The following is a 21,244-nucleotide window of genomic DNA, read 5'->3' as shown; positions in this document are numbered from 1 at the left end:
TTTGATGTTTAAGCCAATGAAAGCATTTGTTAGTGCCATATGCACTCACTAGTTCAGTGGTTTCCCAGACCTGTTCAGGGCAGCAGAGGTATCTCTATGTTCTGAGCTAACTCAATGTGAGGCAATATGGTATGGAAGATGAATCACACTGATAGCTTCAGGGCTGTGTCTGAGCTAGTATGTCCCGTGTTGCGCTGTCTGGAACTCAGAGCGAGAGACCGGGGCTATTTGAAATGTTTGTGGTTTTTTTTTTGCAAGTATGCAAATTTGTACCCCATAAACAAAGTAATAGTGAATGTTTAGGCTGATTTATTTCTAAACTGGATGTCTCTGCTTTTCCCCAGGACTGCGGAAACTGGATTCAACTGTATTAGTTGAATTTGAATGCCTAAATTCCTTGAGTACTTTTGAGAAACCAAGACAGATTCGTTGGTTATCTGCTATGTCTTTTATCTCTTACCTATTCTTTGTGGACTTTTATTTTCTATGCATTTAGTGTAATTCTTTCCTTTTTTTCTGAATTTCAGAGGTATGTTTTCTTCAAAACTCCTAAAGAAGTTAAACCTCCTGAGGATCTCCAGGACCTTGGTGTTCGATTCCTACAGCCGTTTGTGAATCTGTTATCCAAAGGAACATACTGGTGGATGAATACATTCATCAAGACTGCCCATAAAAAACCAATAGACTTAAAAACCATAGGCAAGCTTCCTATTGCTATGAGAGCTCTGACCAATTACATTCGCCTTAATGAGGCCTTTGAAGCACAGAAGGTATGCAAAGCATGGAGTTATGTCTATCTGCTTATTCAGTGCTTATTTTTTTCATTACTTTTTATACTATGACATGATATAAAATTATATAAACATGTATGATGTAAATGAAGTATTCATTAGCATAGCTTTCTGTATACAAAGAGGTCACATACTCAGTTGTGCCTCATACAAGTAACAAAATTGCTCTACCTAAACATGTATGTCAAACACATTACTGTTTAAATGCATGTGAAATCCATCTGGCCTCTCTTTTGATGTGAAAAGTAAATATGGATTCTATTCACTGAACCCCATTATCATTCTTCCTAATAAGACCCTGGAATCATTCAATTACAGAGTCAAGATTAATGAGGCCTCACAGGACTATTTTTTCCATCTTATTTCAGTTACAGTTTGTCTGTCGGAGAATTCAGGGCTGAAACTACTTTAGCTCAAATTCTGCTTAACTCCCTGGTGGGAGCTGAGTGTATTCAGGATTTTAAGAGAAGTCTTTTGCATTCTGTCTAAAAAGAGTAGAGATTTCTAGTCTCTGTGTTCACAGGAACACATAATCCATCAGTTCCCTCCATCTTTTTTTCCTTTCTCCTTCAGGAAGCCACAAAACACGTGTTTATTTGATCCCTATTATGGGTAGGAAAGAAAGAATCGTTCTTTTTTTGACGTGGAGGAGAGTACAAATTAATGCTTTGTTCTGACTCTCTGAAAACAAATGAAATAATAATTGTAGTTCCTGTGCTTTTCTATCTCAAAGATTGCAACTGATTGTCAATGAATTAAAGGAGGGATAAAAATACCAATAATTTATCAGACCTGAGGTTAACAAATAGCATAATCCTTAACTTTTTTTTTAAATTCTGAACAGAACAAAAGGTCATCATCTCCACAAGGTTCCAGATCAATTTGGTGTGCTCTCTGCTGTGCTTTTGGAAGACCCTTACTTCTCAGTAGCACGTTCCGTATTCTGGCTGACTTGCTTGGATTTGCTGGTCCACTTTGCATCTCTGGGATTGTTCACAACGTTGGAAAAGGAAACAACACCATTCGCCCACAGGTACAGTCAAAATGTCATCAAAATAGAGGAGTCAAAAAAATAATGCTATGACTGTGTATTATTTGGCCTCAGTAAAGGAAGTGACTCTGCAATGTATTTGTGAATGCTAGAAATGACAGTACGTATGTGCTGCCTACATTTATACCTTGATGGGGAGCAAAATATGTTACCCACGCGTCTAGTCACGCTTACATTCTGGAAAATAACCTCATTCAAAATAATGGTGAAGCATATCCAGAATCCCACTAGTATCATAAAGATTTTAGGTACAGTTTTGAGTAGAGATTGAATCAAGTATGTGACTGAGTGCTTTTCAGAACAGAGAAAGTGTATTTTTAATAGGCTTGGCTTTTCATTTCCAGAAATGAGTGACGTCTAATGAAGATTAAAACTGCTTTTGTCATCACAATAAAATGCCAAATAATTTAACGGTGACAAAGAATTTCCACTAGTGTCTTCTGGTTTTGAAAGATCAACTGAAACATATTTTTAAAGAATGCTACTTAAATGAATGTTCCCCAAGAAGAAACAGACATACTTCTTGATTAACTAAATTAAAAAAAAAAATAAAAAGGAAGATTCAGGAAGTAAGGTGAGGTCACTCAGGCTGGATTTCTATTAGAAAGCTCACCTTATTTTTACAGCTTGCTTATTGTTTGATAAAAGACTTTATTTCCAAAGTCTGTTGACACTAATGGAAATAATACCCATTCACTCAAGTGCACTTTGGATTAGGTCCACTGTACATATTGAAATACGTCAGATGCATTGCAGAAAATTTAACAAAGGCCTCAGGCTAAAATTGTTTATCCATTTTACAATCCTTATCCTAATATTTGGAAACTTAATATAGCAAGCAGTTTCAATGGAAACCAGTTAAAGCAGGAAATGAAAAAATTAAGACTATAGGGCAGTGTTGCAGCAAAGTGCTGTGGAAGCTTTTTAGCTGCTTCTTGATAATTTATTTGGAACGCTGTTTCAGCTGAAATTACACTGAATCATTATTTATAGACTATCCTATTTAATTGTCCTATTAAAGTGTCAGCTATTGCTCCTCTGTGAGAAACGCTCAGGTCTGGTCCATATAGGCCCTGGATGGACTCTTATCCAGCCTTGTTTTGCTCTGTCTAGCTAAGCGGTAGCCTTATGGTTATCATTTACACCATTTGGGGATCACCTAACAGCAATATTCACTGATGGTCATAGTCCATGACTGACACTTAAGGGTATATTTTACCTTTCCTAAAAGGCCTCCAACAGTCTTTTGCTTCTGTTTTGACCTGGTTTATACATATTGGGGTTTTTGTCACCTTTACATTTGAAAATTTTGCTGGATTAGATGAACTATCCTTCTAAAATGTATGAAGGCCATCTGTAAACAGACTGGTATGTTCAGGAAAACTCCCACGTGTACACACACCTAGCCAACTGGGTATGCTTTGGAAAAAAGTATACCAACTCTACTGCTAGGAATGTTATGTTCTTTCTTGTAATGAGTCAAAAAAGGACAGTCTTGCCTTATTAATCCTTTGCTCCCATAGGTATGGGAAACAAGCCTTCTAAAACAGTGTCTTATGAAGGCAAAGATAAGTTGGGGGAAAACTGAGCTCACAGCCCAGGCGGCCAACCATATCCTGGGCTGCATCAAAAGAAGCATGGCCAGCAGGTCGAGGGAGAGGATTCTGCCCTTCTACTCTGCTCTGGTGAGACCCCACCTGCTGTACTGTGTCCAGCTCTGGAGCCCTCAGCACAGCAAAGACATGGACCTGTTGGAGCAGGTCCAGAGGAGGCCACAGACATGATCAGAGGGATGGAACACCTCTCCTGTGAGGACAGGCTGACAGAGTTGGGGTTGTTCAGCCTGGAGAAAAGAAGGCTCCAGGGAGACCTTATTGCAGCCTTCCAGTACCTAATGGGGGCTTATAAGAAAGAGGGGGACAGACTTTTTAGCAGGGCCTGAAACTAATAGGACAAGGGGCAATGGTTTTAAACTGAAAGAGGGTAGATTCAGACTAGGTATAAGGAAGGAATGTTTCACACTGAGGGTGGTGAAACAGTGGCACAGGTTGCCCAGAGAGGTGGTAGATGCCCCATCCCTGGAAACATTCCAGGGCAGGTTAGATGGGACTCTGAGCAACCTGATCTAGTTGAAGATGTCCCTGCTCATTGCAGGGTGGTTGGACTAGATGACCTTTAAAGGTTCCTTCCAACTATTCTGTGAAGCGTTGTGTCTGATGTGCTGTTGAGTTTGAGGGCACTGGAAAAAATTGCCATACAGTGGGACAGAACTGGACAAGCAAAGTAAGCTATGAGTACAGGGGAGAGCATCTTTTACTCATCCCTTAAAGTGACATTTCTTCATTTCAAATAGTTTAGATTGAGGAGATGTTGTAATGAGTCAACTGTATCTTCCAAACAGAAATTCTGTTTTTGAAACTGAAGGCAAAGAGGTAAATCCCAAGATACAATATTTGCTCTATTCTTCAGGCCCTTTGTGAACTATAAACTGCTGTGGAGCTGGAACTCTGAGATCACGTGGGTGTCATGGGCAGTATTAACTGCTTTAATTAGTGCTGCAGTTAGTCAGAACATGACAGTGTCTTAAATTCCGTCACGCTTTTCATGTTTATTTATAACTCCAGTATCAATATTTATGGCCACCCCGGAACATTCTTATGACATGGATTTCTCTGAGTGTTAATCATCTCACACTGAAGAAGAGACTGAGAGAATGATAACCTTTATATTCTTCTGGTAGCGTCTTCCACATTGCAATGTTAGGATTAGCAGTTCCAGTATTAGGAATATCTGCTGACATAACACATTCAAATGATACATTAAACCTACAGACTCATTATTTAAAAAGCTCTATAAGTCCTAGGTCCCAGCGTAGCAAAAGGCCCAGTATTGACATTTAAGACTGTGAGTCTAGGCTCTTTAAGTATCTAAATAGTGGCCTTCTGCTCAGCCTTTTACTGGTGAGAGCCTACTGGCACTTTAAAAAGTGTTATCCTGCCTGCACTGCACAGGAAACAATAACTGTCTCTTAAACTCGTACTGTTAAGCAGCAGGTGCAGTTCTTCCACCTTACATGTGCCTAATGCTTTATGTTTATAAGCATAAGTATTAGAGAGTCTAAAAGACAAATTGGATGCATCTAACTGGTCATGGACTTGGCCAGTTTGTGAATTTCTCTTTTCTGCTGTCAAGGCCTTACAGGTAGCATGGGAGAAGACTTGGTTATACTTGTAATTTTCCAGACCTGTGGTGCATTTTCTAAAGCCTCCAGGCTAAATGTAGAGCCTTGACTCTTCCTTCTTATTCTTCAGAGTTACAGCAAGAATAAATTTACAACCACAGTTACATCTTGGTTACAGCATGGTAGCCTATTTGAATTACTATGGAATAAGTAATAATTTAGGGATTAAAATCACTTGAATACTTTCTCATAGGGCTTCTCTGAGGGCTAATTCCTTATTTAGTTTAGTAGCCCTACAGAGTGCAGAAGTGTTTATGTACATCGAATCTGGTCAAAGTACCTAGCTGAATTGGAAAGTATTATCATCTGACAATTTACCTTTGAGAGCAAGGTACATTTTCATTAAAAAAGATTTATAGGAATGGAATCATAATTACTTGCTTTTCTTGTGTGTCAAGCCTTGGTCTGAACCTCAGTAGCATGTAACAAATGCCACATGAGTGGAAAAATGGAGTAAACCTAAGAAATCTACACAAGTCCATCTGTGTTGTGTAGTAGACAAAAATCCTTTGACAGCTGCTTAGTTTGGCCAATGTTTGAAGAAGAGTCAACCACAGTTCATTTGGAGGTGATCAGATATTTATGGCAAATGACTCTTTGGTTTTGATGAATGACCTCCCAGGCACCTCAACAGATGGTTCAACTGTTGCATGGACAGATCAGACTAGTTTCCTCTCTTGAGAAGGAATATCGCTATATGAGGTGGGAGGCACTGTTTCAGGAAACTTGTACTGGATGTGTTCTTGTAAGCATGAGCTCTTCTCATGGGGTAAAACAAAGGATCCTTTCAAAAACTGTCTTACTCATTATCTTGTTTACTTGTTTGCAAAGGTAAGCATACATTTCTCTGCTTTTAAGCCTATAAATTACCCTACCGATGTCAAAGGGGTAGATAGTGTGCCTACTAAAGCAATGGCAGTAGCAATCATGAATGTCAGAAGATGGAGTAAAAAGAGATGGAAAAAAATACCCTAAGACTTTGGTACCTCAAGAAGATGAAGCGACCTACTGGGTCACCACTGCTGAAAGGACTCACTCTTCCTCCTTGTCACCCCTGCTCCTGATCCCTCCTTTGCTCTAGCTCTGGCACCAACTGGACACTTTTTCTGGTCTGATTCAGCCCATTAAGCTAAAAGAAAAGTAGCAGATTTTTTTTCCTGGACTGATTTTCTTCTGTCAGTGATTTGAACTGGCTCAGGAAGATATCCAGTTAGCTCCCAAACTAGCGCACAGTAAGCAACAAGAAGCATGCGGGTTGGAGCAACCCAGGTGCAATGAGGGGTAGGAAGAAGTCCATTCCTCTTTCAACTGGTTCAGCCTCATCTTGCAAAAGCAGAGCTTTAAAAACTAAGTTTAACCTCTATGTTAACTTGTAATGTGGAATTTCTATAAACAGTTAACTGCAAGGTGCAGATCAGATCTTATAAAATGTACAGACAGTGAGAGTTCATGTAATATAGTTTATTAAGTCTTAAAGCAGTCTTGAAAATGCCAAGAGCAAAGAAGTTAAGTAGGCAAGAAGAAATGTGCTGAGCAAGGAATACAGCAGGAGTGTAAATGACAAGAAGTCCTCTGAGAGGAAACAGAAGAATAGAGACCTCTTCCTAATTTTGCCTTTAATGACAGCATAAGACAGCAATCGAAGTTGTGAAGGAGCCAAGGGGAGAAAGAGGAAGGCAGAGACATTTTAGTTTCAGAAGGCTTCCCAAGGTGAGCCAGTCTCTCAACTAGTTGTGCCACCAAAGGGGTCTGCTTGTTAAATATAATCAAGAATAAATGCACTGCTTTCCTGGTAAGCTATAGACATGCTTCAAAATGCACCTTGGTGATCTCATGAACTTGCTAGGAGGTAATGACCATAAATAAAAATGCTGAACAAGATGCTGCAAACTAAAATAATGTCCATAGTTCCAGGAGTTGGATGGATGTGTTTTCAGCAAGTTGTGAAGGTAAGTTTAGTGTTCAGTAACCTGAGGTGCTACAATGAGATTAATTTCCCTGAAAGGACATTAACTAGTCCTTTCTGACAACGGGCAGTGCACATCTTTTAGCAAATGACCATATGGAGTTACTCAAAGTGTCCTAGCATTTTGGAAGGATATCAGAAATCCTATAAATGTCATTCTACATTTAAATAAAGCTTACTGAGTTGGCACATTATATGACTGTTTCCTTGAATAGATAGACTGTGAGGTTTTAGATGGGAACACTTTCAAAGTAATAAGCTGTGGTTATCTCTGCTTTATTAATTATGCAAAACTGGTAATTAAATTACTACTGCACCTGATTTCTAACTTTCTTTTTTTTTATAGACTAAAATTCTTGGTGTTTTCTTTATTTCGTCTCAAGAGTTCCTGTCCAACGCTTATGTTTTGGCTGTACTCTTGTTTTTTGCCCTTCTATTGCAAAGGACATTTCTTCAAGCATCGTACTATGTTGCTATTGAAACAGGAATCAACTTAAGAGGTGCAATACAGGTAGCCAATATATTATTAATTAGCCTTTTTTTATATAATCATACATGTATTTGTAAATACAAATTATAATTATAGTCATTAAATTCTGAAATGCTTCTCTCCTGAAATGTATTGTATGTAACCGTTGCCATTAAAGACTGTGTTAACTTAGACCTGCATTCTCTTTCCTCTGCATCTTATTTGGTAATTTTATATATATATAAACATTTATTTGTAATATCTAATGCTGTATTTCCTCTTACCTTTAAGCATAAATTTGCTGATGGTAAAACTGAAAGTAACTTTTGAAAGAATTTAGGTTTGAACTAAACCTCTCCCATCTCAAAGGCACATTTTTGCAACATCCCATGCAAATAATATAGCTTTAAAATGTCTTGTAAATATACTTCGGACAAAAGTTAGGTTGTATTCCCAATGCATGGAGTGGTGTCTTATTCCATGGGTCATGCCACAAAATCTACCAGGCATTACGGAGTCTGTAATCACTGAACATAAGTAAGACTGGTAAAATGGAGTCCACAATCACACAATCATTGTGTAACTGTAAACAGCAGATCAAAGTTTTATGTAATGTACAAGGATGTGTGTCTGGAAATGAGAGAATTAAGTGTAAGATTACAATGTGATATTGCCAAGTGCACTGGCTGAAACTGACCCTCTGACAGTTTGAAAGCCAGTCTTATAAGTTACGCTGTTTATCCACTGAACTACATAGATCCTGCGAAACTCTGTGTGATGGATGGGTGCTTTCAATAGCAGCGTAATTGTTTAATCCTCTTTTGATCTTGCACTTGGAAGCACTTGCCAGCTGCTAGACTTCTAGATCCAATCCATTGGTTTTCCCTTATTAGAGTGAAGCAGAAAATTCCTAAAGAAATAAAAATTTGGCCCAAAATATACATAAAAGAATTGCATGTCTTGTATCAAGGAGAAGAGCTGCAACTAACTGAAAAAATATGGACCACAGCAAGTGTAAAAGGGGAATTGTTGGAAAACAGTGCTACATTAATTTTGTTAAAGAAAAACTTCGTGTTCTCTGCACTGGTTATTACACAGAGACCCAGATAACGCCAGCCGTTGGACCATTCAGATTGGAAAATTTCTACCATCACTCTAAGCAGCAGGATTAGTGTAATGGCAGTCTCTGTGCCAGTATTTTTATACATTTTTTTTTTGCTATGATTTTTCAATTTTCCTTAAACATTTTATCTCTCTTCCTCTCCTGTGTATATCTGCACCTGTTCAACGTGCCTTATATGACTTCATGCTTCCTAATGGACAGTTGGCACTTGATCTGAAGGCACTTACTGAAGTCAGGGCGCCTCATGTCAGCTAAGTCTCATGACTACAAAGCATCACTGTGTAGCCTTTTACCAAACTGGCTGGTAAAAGTACACTTTTATTATTGTGTGTTAAGTTATTTTTATACATGGTGCCTGATTCTGCACTGAGGCAGCTATTTAATTCAGTACAAAATTGGACCTGTTACATCAGTTGTCTGTGATTTAGACTTTGTAATGGGACTGAGCTCTCTAGCCGAAATGCAGCAACATTCTTAGCCAGGAACATGGTTCTGAGGTTGGATGGGATCTGAATCAATGGCCAGGAAAAAATAAAAAGGATTATAATATATTGACTACTATATACGGAATGTAATAATATTTTATTAGCACTAGTTATAGCAAGAACACTCATTGGAGAAGCTGGAGGTAGAACTCATAGTGGCTAATGTGGTTCTTGGGCATTTTGGGCAATAAAGGTTTCATTCTCTTACTGATCCACAGGGATGCAAAAAGGGAGTATTTAGACAACCATTATGTACCTCATTGGACTGTGCTTCTTGTGGGTGAACAGTATGACAGTAGCTTAAAATTTTTCATCATAACATGAAAGGCCAATCTTTAAGCTCTTCGTTCAGGTTACTGGGAATGTTGGTTTCCCTCAGCTTGCTGGACTACACCTGTCTTTTAGATGGAGCTAGAAATCTATATGCTAATACCTTTTGATCTCTCTTCCAGACAAAAATATACAATAAAATTATGCAGCTTTCAACTTCTAACATGTCTATGGGGGAGATGACTGCAGGCCAGATCTGTAACCTGGTTGCCATAGACACAAATCAGCTGATGTGGTTCTTTTTCCTCTGCCCTAACCTTTGGGCTATGCCAGTACAGGTAAGGAGGTTGCACGTACTGTTGTTATTAATGTTTGTCAGTCTGTAGTGATTGATTGCTCATAAATTTTATGAAAGTAGAGATATTAAAGAAGTTAAAGAATAACTTGAAATAACATTTCAATCTCTTAATACCTAGAAACGTTGTACGTAATATATTTCATATCTGTGACAGGACTCTGGGTATTCAGGATTGTATTAGGATCTTGACTGCTGCCAAATACGCTTTGCATTTGTAACAAGAATTTATAGGGTGCAGCAGGTTATGTTATTCTAGTGCACTCACTTATTACATCAGGGGAATTTACTGGAATGTATTGCAATCATTTATCTTCTGAATCCCAGTAGAAGCAAGTTTATTGAAAAAAGTAGCAGTTTATTGAAAAATATGATTTCTTAGAGATGATCCTTTGGACATCCCTTAAAACTACTGCTGCCTCATGGATAACAAATTCTAGCATACGAAATTCCACAGATTCATTTGTTATATGAAATTATTTTGCTACTTTATCCTCTCTGGGTATCCTCTCAGTCTTTGGTCTCTTGTCTCTAAATATCACTCTCATCCCTCCTTTCCCACATGCATGACACAGATCACTCTTTTGAGTCACACTCAATCACCTGGTGACTCCTGGTTCCATGTCCTGTAGCCTTGTGTAATGCCCAGTGAAATACAACTGTGTCTTAGCAAGTCTTTAAGATGAGGGAAGCAGAGTCCCATCTCAGAAGGTACTTTCACAATTGATTTAAATTTATCTTAAGCCTATTCCCTTACTGAGACAGGAGTTTGTATGCTATGTCCAACATGGAAAGATGGTATTTTTACCTCCTTCATTGTTCCAGCCCTGTGGATTATGCACTGTGTCACGTGAGCTTGCAGAGCTACTGAAAAACTAATCTGATCAAGACTAGTCTTTTTTCATTGAGGTAGTATTCCTCTGAGTCCATGAAGTGGTGAATCTCACTGGATAGCCATGCGATTAAGTTTACACTAGTAAGAGAGTAGAGCAGACACAGAGTGGGAGGAAGTCAGAGCAATCTCAGTACAACCTTGGATCATTTTTCAAAGTTCACACTTTGTGAAATGGTGGAAAAGTGCAAATTTGTGCAGAGTGCAAAATTTTGGAAGAGACAGTACTTAAACAAAACTGTAGAAAACTCCCGTACTTCCATTTATGAATTCTTGAGAAAATTGACAGTAAAGCACAACAGTTTCATCTGATATTAATACAGTACCCTGCAATTCTTTCTGCTTTCTTCCAGCCACTCGGTATACTTATGTTGAGAGTGCTTCAATGCTATAAGCAAATACGAACAAAAGAGGCAGCACAGTTTTTTGATTCACTCAGTATTTTCTAAAAGTATCATTTAGTTTCAAAAATGTGATGAAAACTCCATTGTGTTCATGTCACAAAGACGGTCTGGTTCTAGCACTACGCAGAGGCTGATTTGGCTGGTGTGGAAGTCAGAAAGCTGCAAATAATCTATACAGCAGCTATGCATTTTGGGTTGCCCACTCTTGCCCAAAAATGAAATAATTTTCATGAGCCTGTATATGGACTGCAACTGGCGAATCATATTTCCAGTCAGTTTCTAAAATGGCTTTGGGAGTGTTGCTTAGGAGTTCCTGTGTCCATTAACATCTGGTACTAGTGATTTTCTTATTGAAGATGTTGAGCATATAAGAATATTACACTGAAAAGTTGGCAATGGGGAAGAAAAGCCAGACATTCAGGTGATTCTATAACTTACATAATTTATTATTTATAATTTATTATATGTTATGTTATTTATATATATAAATTATATTCATGTCCTTCAAAGAGTAAGGCACTAGGCTGCTGGCCATCAGGAAATCTGGATTCTTTTCTGACAATTAAGGTACATACTAGAATTGAGTGGATTCTATAGTTGTTCCTGTCAAAAACAAGAGGTTTTTGGTCGAGCTGCTACAGATCAGATGAGCAAGTCCTCCTTTGTGATTGTCTTAAAATCATATGATTGTGTGGTAAACCAGATTAACTTCCTAACCTGGAAGAAAACCCTCTGGTTTAACTATTTTCCCTGGGTTTGTTTTTTTTCCTCACTGAGGAAAATACTGGGGAGGGGCAGTGCAAGTCCTTCTTCATTGTCAGTGATAGTGAGTTCTTGAATGCATCTTGCGTCCTCTTGTGTAGTCTCCATTTTTGGGGATTATTTTCTCTCTGGAAAACCAGTTAGTGTCCTCTTGAAATACTCTGGGAATCGTCACACTTTTGCTGTATGTGTTTGAAACCTAATATGTTGCCGTATGTCGTCTTGTATATCTGTGGTAGTGAGGGGCAGATTGCTTCTGAGACTGCAGTAGGATATGGAGGAAGAAGAAATCTGTTTGAATCACTGGTTAAACTCTTGCTAACTCCAATGAGAGTTGTGTAAAGCCTCAAATCAGGATAGTGAGCACATCAAGGTGTAAACAATCAGCAGCTTACTCACTGATGACTTTTTTAACCCTAGGTCTGAAAGCACAATTTGCATTTACTCTACATGTGTGAGCTTTATATAACTATACCTGTTAAAATACTAGAGATTTAATGTGATTGTAGTCATATTTATGCAGGTCATAGTGTGGCTGCATTCATACAGTGTAACTGCATTTGTCTCTCTCTTGTGCAGGAGTAAGTACATTGGGGTATAGACTCGTTTTCCTGATCTACTCTGGAGAGGTTTATATGCCAGTTAAAAACATTTTACTTTCTAGAATTAAAAAAGGGTGATGGATGTAGCAATTAGCAGCAGGAACTTTTCAGAAAGAAACTTGACTTATTTTTTAGCATTGGATGGTTTCCCTGAAATTAGGGGAGTGGGAAATGGGAACCAGATTATTTTAAAGTGGGGAAAAAAACAATGATCAAGGAACACATCCTAATATTGATTTCTAATTGCAAAAGAGAAGACAACTATAGTGAAAAGAAACTGACATGAAGTATCATATTAAATATGGTTACAGATTGGCATAATTTGGATATCAGGGTATTTTTTGTCCATTTACTAGAAGTACCCTGCAGTAAGTCAGTGATTGTATACTGCTAAAATGCTGAAAGAACTATGAGACATTAAGAAGAGTCCACCCCTTTGATGACAACTTTTAGGGCCCAAATATGCCCTAGGCTTAGTCTCCATCATAAGTCTGTTAGTAAAACAGACTATGTAAGAGGTACCAATTTCATGTACACTTTTTGCAAGACAATTTTGGCAGTTCAGTGTAGAAAATGCTTTAGTGCAACTGAGAATTAAGCCAATTTCATTGCATATTCTGCAACAACATTTTGCTCTAATTTGCCAGAAGTCACAGACTCATGAAGATTTTCTGACAGTCTTCTGAAAATATGAGTATATTTACATTAAAATTCACTCTGCGATGCTCCTTAGCAGGTGAGGACAATCAGTGTCAAAGCATGCTCCTGTTTTGTGGAAGGTGCATGTATTGCAAGGCACAAATCAATGAGTTACATTGGTCACAAAGGTTTCTTCAAAACATGTTTCCGCAACATTCATTCAATACCTTGTTTTATGAGGCAGTGAAAACAATTACTGGATGCTCAAGAGACAGCTAATAAAAAGTTGAACAAGCTTCATTATTATTTAAAACAGGTTTTTAATTGTTCTGTAGCTCTTAATGTAACAATCAGCATTTCAGCATCTGCTGTGGATTTTGTAATAGCCATTCATAATGTTAGGTTTTCTATACAGTCCAGATAATTTGAGCCCCATCTTTGCTCTGACTGGAGTCAATAAGAGCTTTATTATTGCCTTAGGTTACTGTCCGAAGGCCATTGAAATCCATGAAAAGAGGTCTGGGGATGCCCATCAATTGAAAGATGCCCTCAGGAGGTTTGGCTCAAACCCTGGGAGCAAAATGAGGCCTTATAAAGGCTTTTCCTCCCCCTTCCATTTTAGAAACATCGCTGTTTGATTTCATTGTGATTATTAAAAAATCCTGTATTCTCATATCCCTGGTTCATTGGCAGGGATAGCTTACAGTTGTAATGAAAGGACGTTTGTCTCTCTCAAAACTGGCTACAAAGCAGTTTCTGGCTGAAAGTATTTGCTATCTTCAATAAATAATCAAGACAAAATAACCAGAGCTATTGGTGAGCTTCTTGCTCGTGATATATATCTCTGGCATGTAAGAGCTTTGGGATTTTGATGAAAGGGAAGGAAAGTGTTCATTACCTTCTCAGATATATTGATGAGAGCCTTCCCATCTGCCAGATACTGTCCTCCAGCAGTTCAGATATTCTCTACGTACTGTTTACTCTTGACTCTGTAGTGTGTGGTATGATAAATATAGAATTACTTGAAACAATGCTTACAGGTTTCAACACTCTTCAGATGCACGTATACTTAAATTAAGAATATATTTCTTTGTCCCATACACAATGAATATATTTTAAAAGTTTTCCCTTATTATCACAATATAAAGAAGATGAAAATACAATCATTTTTAATCTATTGAAAACATAGAATTTTTCTTGCAAAGACTGACCCTTTCCATAGCCAGGATGGTGGGACAGAAGCAGCTGTGAGCTAGCAGCTCCCTCAGGATCCAGTAACTGGAATAGCCTTCCCCTTGTCTATGTGAGAAGCTGAGGCTCTTGTTTCTAGAAAACCAGCCTGTCCCATAATGTCTTTGACAATCAACCAGCAGTGACTGGGGAAAGCAGGGAGTCAGCGTTCTGCACTGAGTTGGTATTTTGAACATCTCTTAACTATGCACTGTTCAATGCTTTCCTGTATTTTGACTGCTTACATTGTCTGCCCCTGAAGAAGCAGTTGGGAATGAATATCTTGATCTGTAAAGACCAAGTCCATTTCAAGTTTTGGAGGGGACCTCTGCCAGGGCTATCTGACAGAGGCCTTGCATGTTTTCTTTGGCTTCATATACTCATGAATTTCCTGACTTCAGGTGGAAGTTCACTTACTCATTACTGAAAGATTTTTTTAATTTAAAATTTAACCTTTGCTCTTACTAGATTTGTGGTGTATATACAATAGGACTTTACTTCAATGTTACTGCATGTTTCCTAAGTAAACGCTGTGACTCATTTTAAAAGTCACATTTTAGTTTGTCTGCAGAGAGGCATAAAAGAATTGTTAAGAAAAAAAAAAATTGTTTTTTTTTCTCTGTGTGCCTTAAATTCATGACAATGTCAAGATGGAAGTGTGGAAACAAAGGACTCTGTTTTTCTTTGTGGAAACACCCAAATTCCCATAAATATGTGTGGGAATGGATGGGCATATGACTACTGAGCTTTGAAATGCTGGAATACAGTGTTTCTGTGAGGGTTATGAGAATATGCAAATATAGCAAGAGTAGTAGATAATGCTTTAAGGAAATTTACAGTTATTTTCTTAAAATAAGGGAAATGATATATGACATGAACTTTCTATCACTATGTCTTCTGATGAATTTATTTGCTCATAATGATAAATATATATAGAATGTCAATTCTCCAGATTGTTCAGGAGTCAGTCATTAGAATATTGGTAATTAACATCGGTAGCTTGCATATCTTCTTTGAGTTTGAACAGCTTACAGTATTCCTTTACATCCAGACTGTGGCTTTCTCTCTAGACTCTTATTTATCCAACGACAAACCTTTGTTTTTTAAGCTGTTTCTGTAACCTTTTTTTTTTTTAACAGTTGTTGCCATTCTAATACTGTGGATCCTTAAAACAGTTCCTTGCAAGTTTGTTAGAGTTTATTTGAAGTGGAGGTTATTAGTGATATGAGTGATATGATTATGATGTTCCTTTTTTTATGTACTGGTCAGTAATAATGTCATGTTAACATTTGCAAAATAGTGGTAATTAATATTATTTTGTATTAGTTTCTATAGTAAGCAAAGAAGCATTCCTTCTTCGTGGAAGTCCCGGTGTTTAAGGCTAGTGAGTTCTGATTAAACTGAGAGATGTAATTTCTCCCCCAGTGTAAAAAATGCTTAAATGTCAGAGAAGAAACAAAAGAAATTATAAGACAAAGAAAATGCATGCTATGTCATCTGGCCAGTAGGGAAAAATATTTAATAGTGACTCTAAAGGGAATATCTCAATGTATTACTTGGCAGTATTTTAAAATAACTTTTTATTTAAAGACTGTTTTTTTATAAATGTATTTATTTTTAAATAGTTATTCTAAACAGATGTGAGAGTTACATTGTAGAAGATACACAAATCTGTACAGCCTTCTTTTACTGTTCATAACAGGGAGCCCACGAAAGAGAAATACACAGAATCCACAAGTTGGGGAGGAACACTGGGTGGGTGTATTTGGTGCTCTGACAGAATGTCCTGAGTGATGATGCCCCACTGTGCCAGCGATGCAGAACGTACGACATTTGGGGCTAGGGTTAGCTGCAGCAACTGTTGGTTTTGAACATGCTGTCCAGTTACCCTGTGATTGGTCTCTCTGGTGCATACCCAAAGTGAAGCCATCCCAAGCCTTCCCCTTACTTTCTTTTCTCCCAACAGATAATTGTAGGAGTTCTTCTGCTCTACTACCTTCTTGGAATCAGTGCCTTAATTGGAGCAGCAGTGATCATAGTCCTTGCACCTGTTCAGTACTTTGTAGCGACAAAACTCTCACAGGCCCAGAGAAGCACGTTGGTAAGTGTCTTCAGCCTCGGACACGATATAAATATCACCTCTGGTAATTATGCGTTGGTTTACAATTTTATTGTACAATTACAAAGCTAACCGTGGACATTAACCAAGAACTGATGCTCAAACATTTTGTAATGTTCAAGAATGTGAAAACATGATAAGCATAAGCAGTAAAGATGCCGTTTTGGAGGTTTCTATTTTTCAATAAGAATCTTTCCCTAAGAGCAAAAAAAACTGAAGATCTTTTTAGCTTGCAAATGTGAATGGTCAGTAATCATTGACCGAAATGACTTTGTGCAGTCAGATGGTGCACAAATAAATGAATTGTGCAGGCCAAACTGTCCAAGAGGAAAGGAAGTAGGAATGCTTCATCCAAACTCAGACCCCAGATACATCATAGGTGTGAAATCTGTCAGACTGATTTAGTTAAATAACCTCCAGGCAGTCCTAACTCCCTCATCAACTGGGGAGCTTAGAGGTCTGCTAAGTCACGAGCTATTCCTTGATCCCTCACTTGGCTTGTCTATAATTTGAATCGCCTGCATCACTGCCAAGAAAGTTACCTTGGTTCGTTGGAATTACCATGCCCAGCTGCTCTGAACCTTATCCCCACTTTCAGTGACTGTTGCACTGCCAGGGAAGCCATATGAACGTGTAATGTAGCCAGACAGCTTGCTGGAATATCTTACACCGCAAATCATGGGTGGTAATGAGCGTTATTTGTGCACCCTCCTGTGTGAAAAATAATGCTTTCACATCAACAGAATACACCCTTCCAGAAATGCAGACAGCATTCATCCCTGTAGCATCCAAGCATACAGTCAGCATCGCCTAAGATTTCCTGCAGATGGGAGCAGCATGTTTTGTGCTAGAAATGACTCCACTATGCAATGTAGTGCAGTACAAAGATCCTTGAGCTAGCCTGAAAACTGGAAGCAGCATAACTTCCAGTTATGTGTAAAGCATGGGAGTGTAGCTTTACCAGTGTATTCTTGTGCCTGGGCCAGCTGACCCTGCTCAGAGTTGAGGTCCCCTACAGGATCACAGCTTCTTGCTAATGTGGCCTTGCTGCTTTGAAACCCTTCACCGTTGTGTCCATATCATGTTGATTGGGCAGAGCCATGTGCCCAGTCGTGGCTTGTCTGCCTGTTCTGATCTGCTCTTTACGTTGTCCAGCCAGTGTGCTGGGCAGTAGAAGTCATGAGAGGCTGCCTCGCAAGTGATCAGAAGGCTGGCAGAGCAGTAAAATTTTCAGTACAAGCTATATGATTTAGGAGTGCAAACCAATGGCCTTTTCACTTGAGCTCTAGGGAAGCTCACCTTTGTGCAACACAACAAGAAGACATCTGAATGGACAGAACTAGTAAAGGATACCTGACTAATTACAAGAGGCTACATGCAATTTTTGTGTGATCCTTAAATTTAGGAGACAGCTGCTTTAATTATAGTCTTTAAGTGAATGTGTATGTAACTGTTGCAGGAATATTCCAATGAGAGACTGAAGAAGACAAACGAGATGCTTCGAGGCATTAAACTCCTTAAACTCTATGCTTGGGAACACATCTTTCACAGCAGTGTAGAGGAAACCAGACAAAAAGAAATGACTAGCCTCAAGTCTTTTGCCCTTTATACCTCCATATCCAGTAAGTCTTTTCCTTCCTTCTAATCCACTGTTCAGCTGAATTGCTACTGCATTATTAGCTACTAATGAGTTTACCATTCCTCTGTTGAGATTGTTTCAGTTGCTTTAGGCTCTGATCTGTACTCCTCGCTTTCCATTTAGACAAACTTTCCATTTAATTCAGTAGAATTTTGCCTGTATGGGAAACATGCCTAAAAGAGAAAGTCAAGATAAATGCTTCATAGCATTAATTTTTCTGGAGAAAAGCTTTTAAGGGACAAGTGTTTCACAGGCTACCTTCAGCCAGCAATATTCTCCTCTATAACATAGCATTCGGGAAGAAGCCTTTATTGATGTTTCTTGGTTTTTTTCCTCCTGCATTTTGCACAATACAGTGTATCATAATATGTGACAGGAATTGTCTTTGCATTGAAGCTCCAAGAGATGGTACTTAAACTTTCTTGCTCAAAAGTTGGATTTCTTATAAAAATGAGTGGTTCTTAAGACCACTTCTATGTCCTGGAAAGGAAAAGTATGAGAATCCTGGCAATTTCATCATTCTATGTCCAGATTCTTTGTCTCATGTTATCTTTCAAGCTGCCTTAAGGCATTTATTATCCTTTTAGAAAGACCTAGGATCACTTGAACTCTGTATTTGAGGGGATTATATGCAACATCTATGTAACTGGTACTGTAATACTTGAGAAATAATAAGTCAAGTCATACTGAAGAATGCTGTTCATATAATCTGTAAGATATTAATGAAATGGAAACTTAATGAGAAGTGTTCAAATGCCAAAAGGTATCTGTACAAACAGTTTCTAGACTAGTAAGGAAGGCTACACTTTAGGAAAATAACTTGCAGTCTGGTTAGTATTACTTGATTTCACTCGCCCAAGAGATATGCAGCTAACTTTCTTCCCTGCCAAATGATCACATAGTTAATGCACTCTGAGAGAAAGATCCTGATCCCACTGAATTTAACTGACATTAAGTTGAAGTTTTCATTGACTTCTGAGACCAGAATTTCCCTCTGGGGATCCTGAGCTCTCTGGCTTGGAGAGTAGAATAGAATCATAGAATGGTTTGGGTTGGAAGGGACCTTTACAGGTCGTCTAGTCCAAACCCCCTGCGGTGAACAGGGACATCTTCAACTACAGCAGGCTGCTCAGAGCTCTGTCCAACCCAGATCAACACAGATGTGCTCCCTTTCTCTGCAGTGCTTCATGTGGCATTAAAATGTATTTATAGTCAGGGCCACAGGTTCAGCTGTAGGACTGAAGGAGCTGCGGAGGCTTATTTGATTTTAAAGCCTCACAGTATCATTTGTAACAGTTAGGAAAAGGTGTATTCATCCCAAGAGTACTGACTATTCTGTAAAGAAATAGTGACATAAATAAGAACCTGTGTTATTAAAAACAAGTCGAAATATTTACTGATGCTTCTTGAACCATTCAATGTTTGCATTTGCATTCTTGTTTTCTATTATGTGTGATATTTATGTGTATGTAAGATACAATGGATAATTTCGTGTCTGGGGTAAACCAGTGCAGCTTTTTTATGTTGACGGTGCATATCATTTTGGCTTATAAAAGGTTCCTATAGTTTCAGCCTAGGAGTTCCTTACACCCTCTGTCTTCAGCAGAAATGACACTGATCTTTACAAACTTACACTTTAGCAGACTAAAAAGGGGACATAAATATAGGAGAGCTTGCCTTTTTTCTTACTGTAAATATAATAAGAATGACAGGCATAAGTAGCACAAAATGTGTTTGCTAATATTATAGTGAACATATAATTTCATTTTTTTAAGAAAGAAAAAAAAGAACGAAAAAGTCAGGAGATGACCAAGATCTTATGTATTATTGATCAAGAGGAAGGCAGACACTTCCTAGAACAATAAGAAAGCAGAAATTAGATTTTTAGACATACTTTTTTTAACATACAGTTTTGAATAGACTCTGGAGTTTTTTTCTAAATACACTTAGTTATTTACATGAATGAAAGAATGTGGTTGGAGCTACTTCTATTCATGGGGAATAGATTTGCATTAGATTACAGAACATACACCTACAAGTTTCAAGGCAGCGTTGGCTAGACCACAAGAAAATTGCATTTCAGACCGCATGGGAATTGGATCTCATCTGCCTCGCCCCTGTGCCTGGATCCAGTTTGTATGTATATGGGATTGTTCAGGTGTACTAAAAGAGCTATTATAGAATTTAGCTCTTCCTATAATTTTAATGAAACGTACCCACCAGAATCAAAGCTGGGTTGCAAAGTTCTTTTGAGGGTCAGCAGTGAATTCTTTAACTGTAGCAAAGAAGATTCCTATGTAACTTTTTTTCATACTGATTAGTAAGATTATTCTATGTTCAGTTTTGCAGGATTTAGTATACGCTATATATTCAGGAAAGACAGAGAAAGAAAGGAGCCATTTTCATAAGTCTTTGATTTTTTTTTGCCTAATCTGTTAGAAGCAAAGTAACTCCAGGCTTTCTCACAGGAAAATAACAGTTCCTATCCTAAAATATTCAGAAAGGACTGAAAATGTTTTTCCCAGTTTTCACTCTGCCTTTTTCCAGTAACAAAGTACTTTTGACTGAATCTAACTAAACCAAAAGTCTTAGCTGCAAAATAAATTTATTTTAGAAACCATTTTATCATTCTGGACACTTGCATAATTGAAAAGATACAAATAAAAAAACACAAACAACACCCAAATTCCAGTGGCTCAATAAACCTGTATTTGTTTGATTGAAAGAAGTTTGAAGTGAAGTCCTTGGATGTACTTGTGATCTCACATAATAGCAAAATTCAGATCGACTTCTTGGAAGCCACCAAGTGACCCTAGCTGTCTTAACTGCAGCAGGCTTTGCCAGCCCTACAGTATATTTAATCCAACCAGCTTCATACTTGACAAGTATGATCTCATACTGTAGACAGCAGAAAAGCAGGATCCGTCTCTGAGAAGTTTATCAGCTTTGTTACATTCTCTCATCAGATTCATGCATAAAAGCAAACTCATGTCCTGCAGCAGTCTCAAAGAAAGTTGCAAATGCAACGATTTAATAGAATTAAGAAATCTGTAGTTGCAGGCAGCAAGTCTCCCTTTTTCAAAATTTCTGTGCTGTAACTACCTGAAGTTTACACAAAGTGTGAAAACTGGGCAGAAAGTAGAATAGTTAGGAGAAATGAAAGTCTGAACTGAAGCTGCTTTGTATTCAGATACAGAAAAGAATGT

General features: G+C 38.1%; 1 protein-coding gene across 1 annotated transcript in view; it reads left to right on the top strand.

The window, feature by feature from the left end:
• ABCC8 (ATP-binding cassette, sub-family C (CFTR/MRP), member 8) overlaps positions 1 to 21,244 on the top strand; it is a gene marked incomplete at its 5' end in the record, with an annotated part of 79,875 nt that overhangs the window by 10,243 nt on the left and 48,388 nt on the right. The window contains 6 exons of the mRNA XM_010289036.1: positions 528 to 770; positions 1,636 to 1,824; positions 7,396 to 7,560; positions 9,579 to 9,734; positions 16,247 to 16,381; positions 17,859 to 18,021. Of these exons, the coding sequence (XP_010287338.1) occupies positions 528 to 770; positions 1,636 to 1,824; positions 7,396 to 7,560; positions 9,579 to 9,734; positions 16,247 to 16,381; positions 17,859 to 18,021 (1,051 nt within the window). The remainder of the gene's footprint in view (positions 1 to 527; positions 771 to 1,635; positions 1,825 to 7,395; positions 7,561 to 9,578; positions 9,735 to 16,246; positions 16,382 to 17,858; positions 18,022 to 21,244) is intronic.

The sequence above is a fragment of the Phaethon lepturus genome, unplaced genomic scaffold, assembly GCF_000687285.1.
Source record: "Phaethon lepturus isolate BGI_N335 unplaced genomic scaffold, ASM68728v1 scaffold14126, whole genome shotgun sequence".
Taxonomy (NCBI): domain Eukaryota; kingdom Metazoa; phylum Chordata; class Aves; order Phaethontiformes; family Phaethontidae; genus Phaethon; species Phaethon lepturus.
Note: the sequence above shows the minus strand (reverse complement) of the source record. Positions and strands in the feature narration are given on the sequence as shown.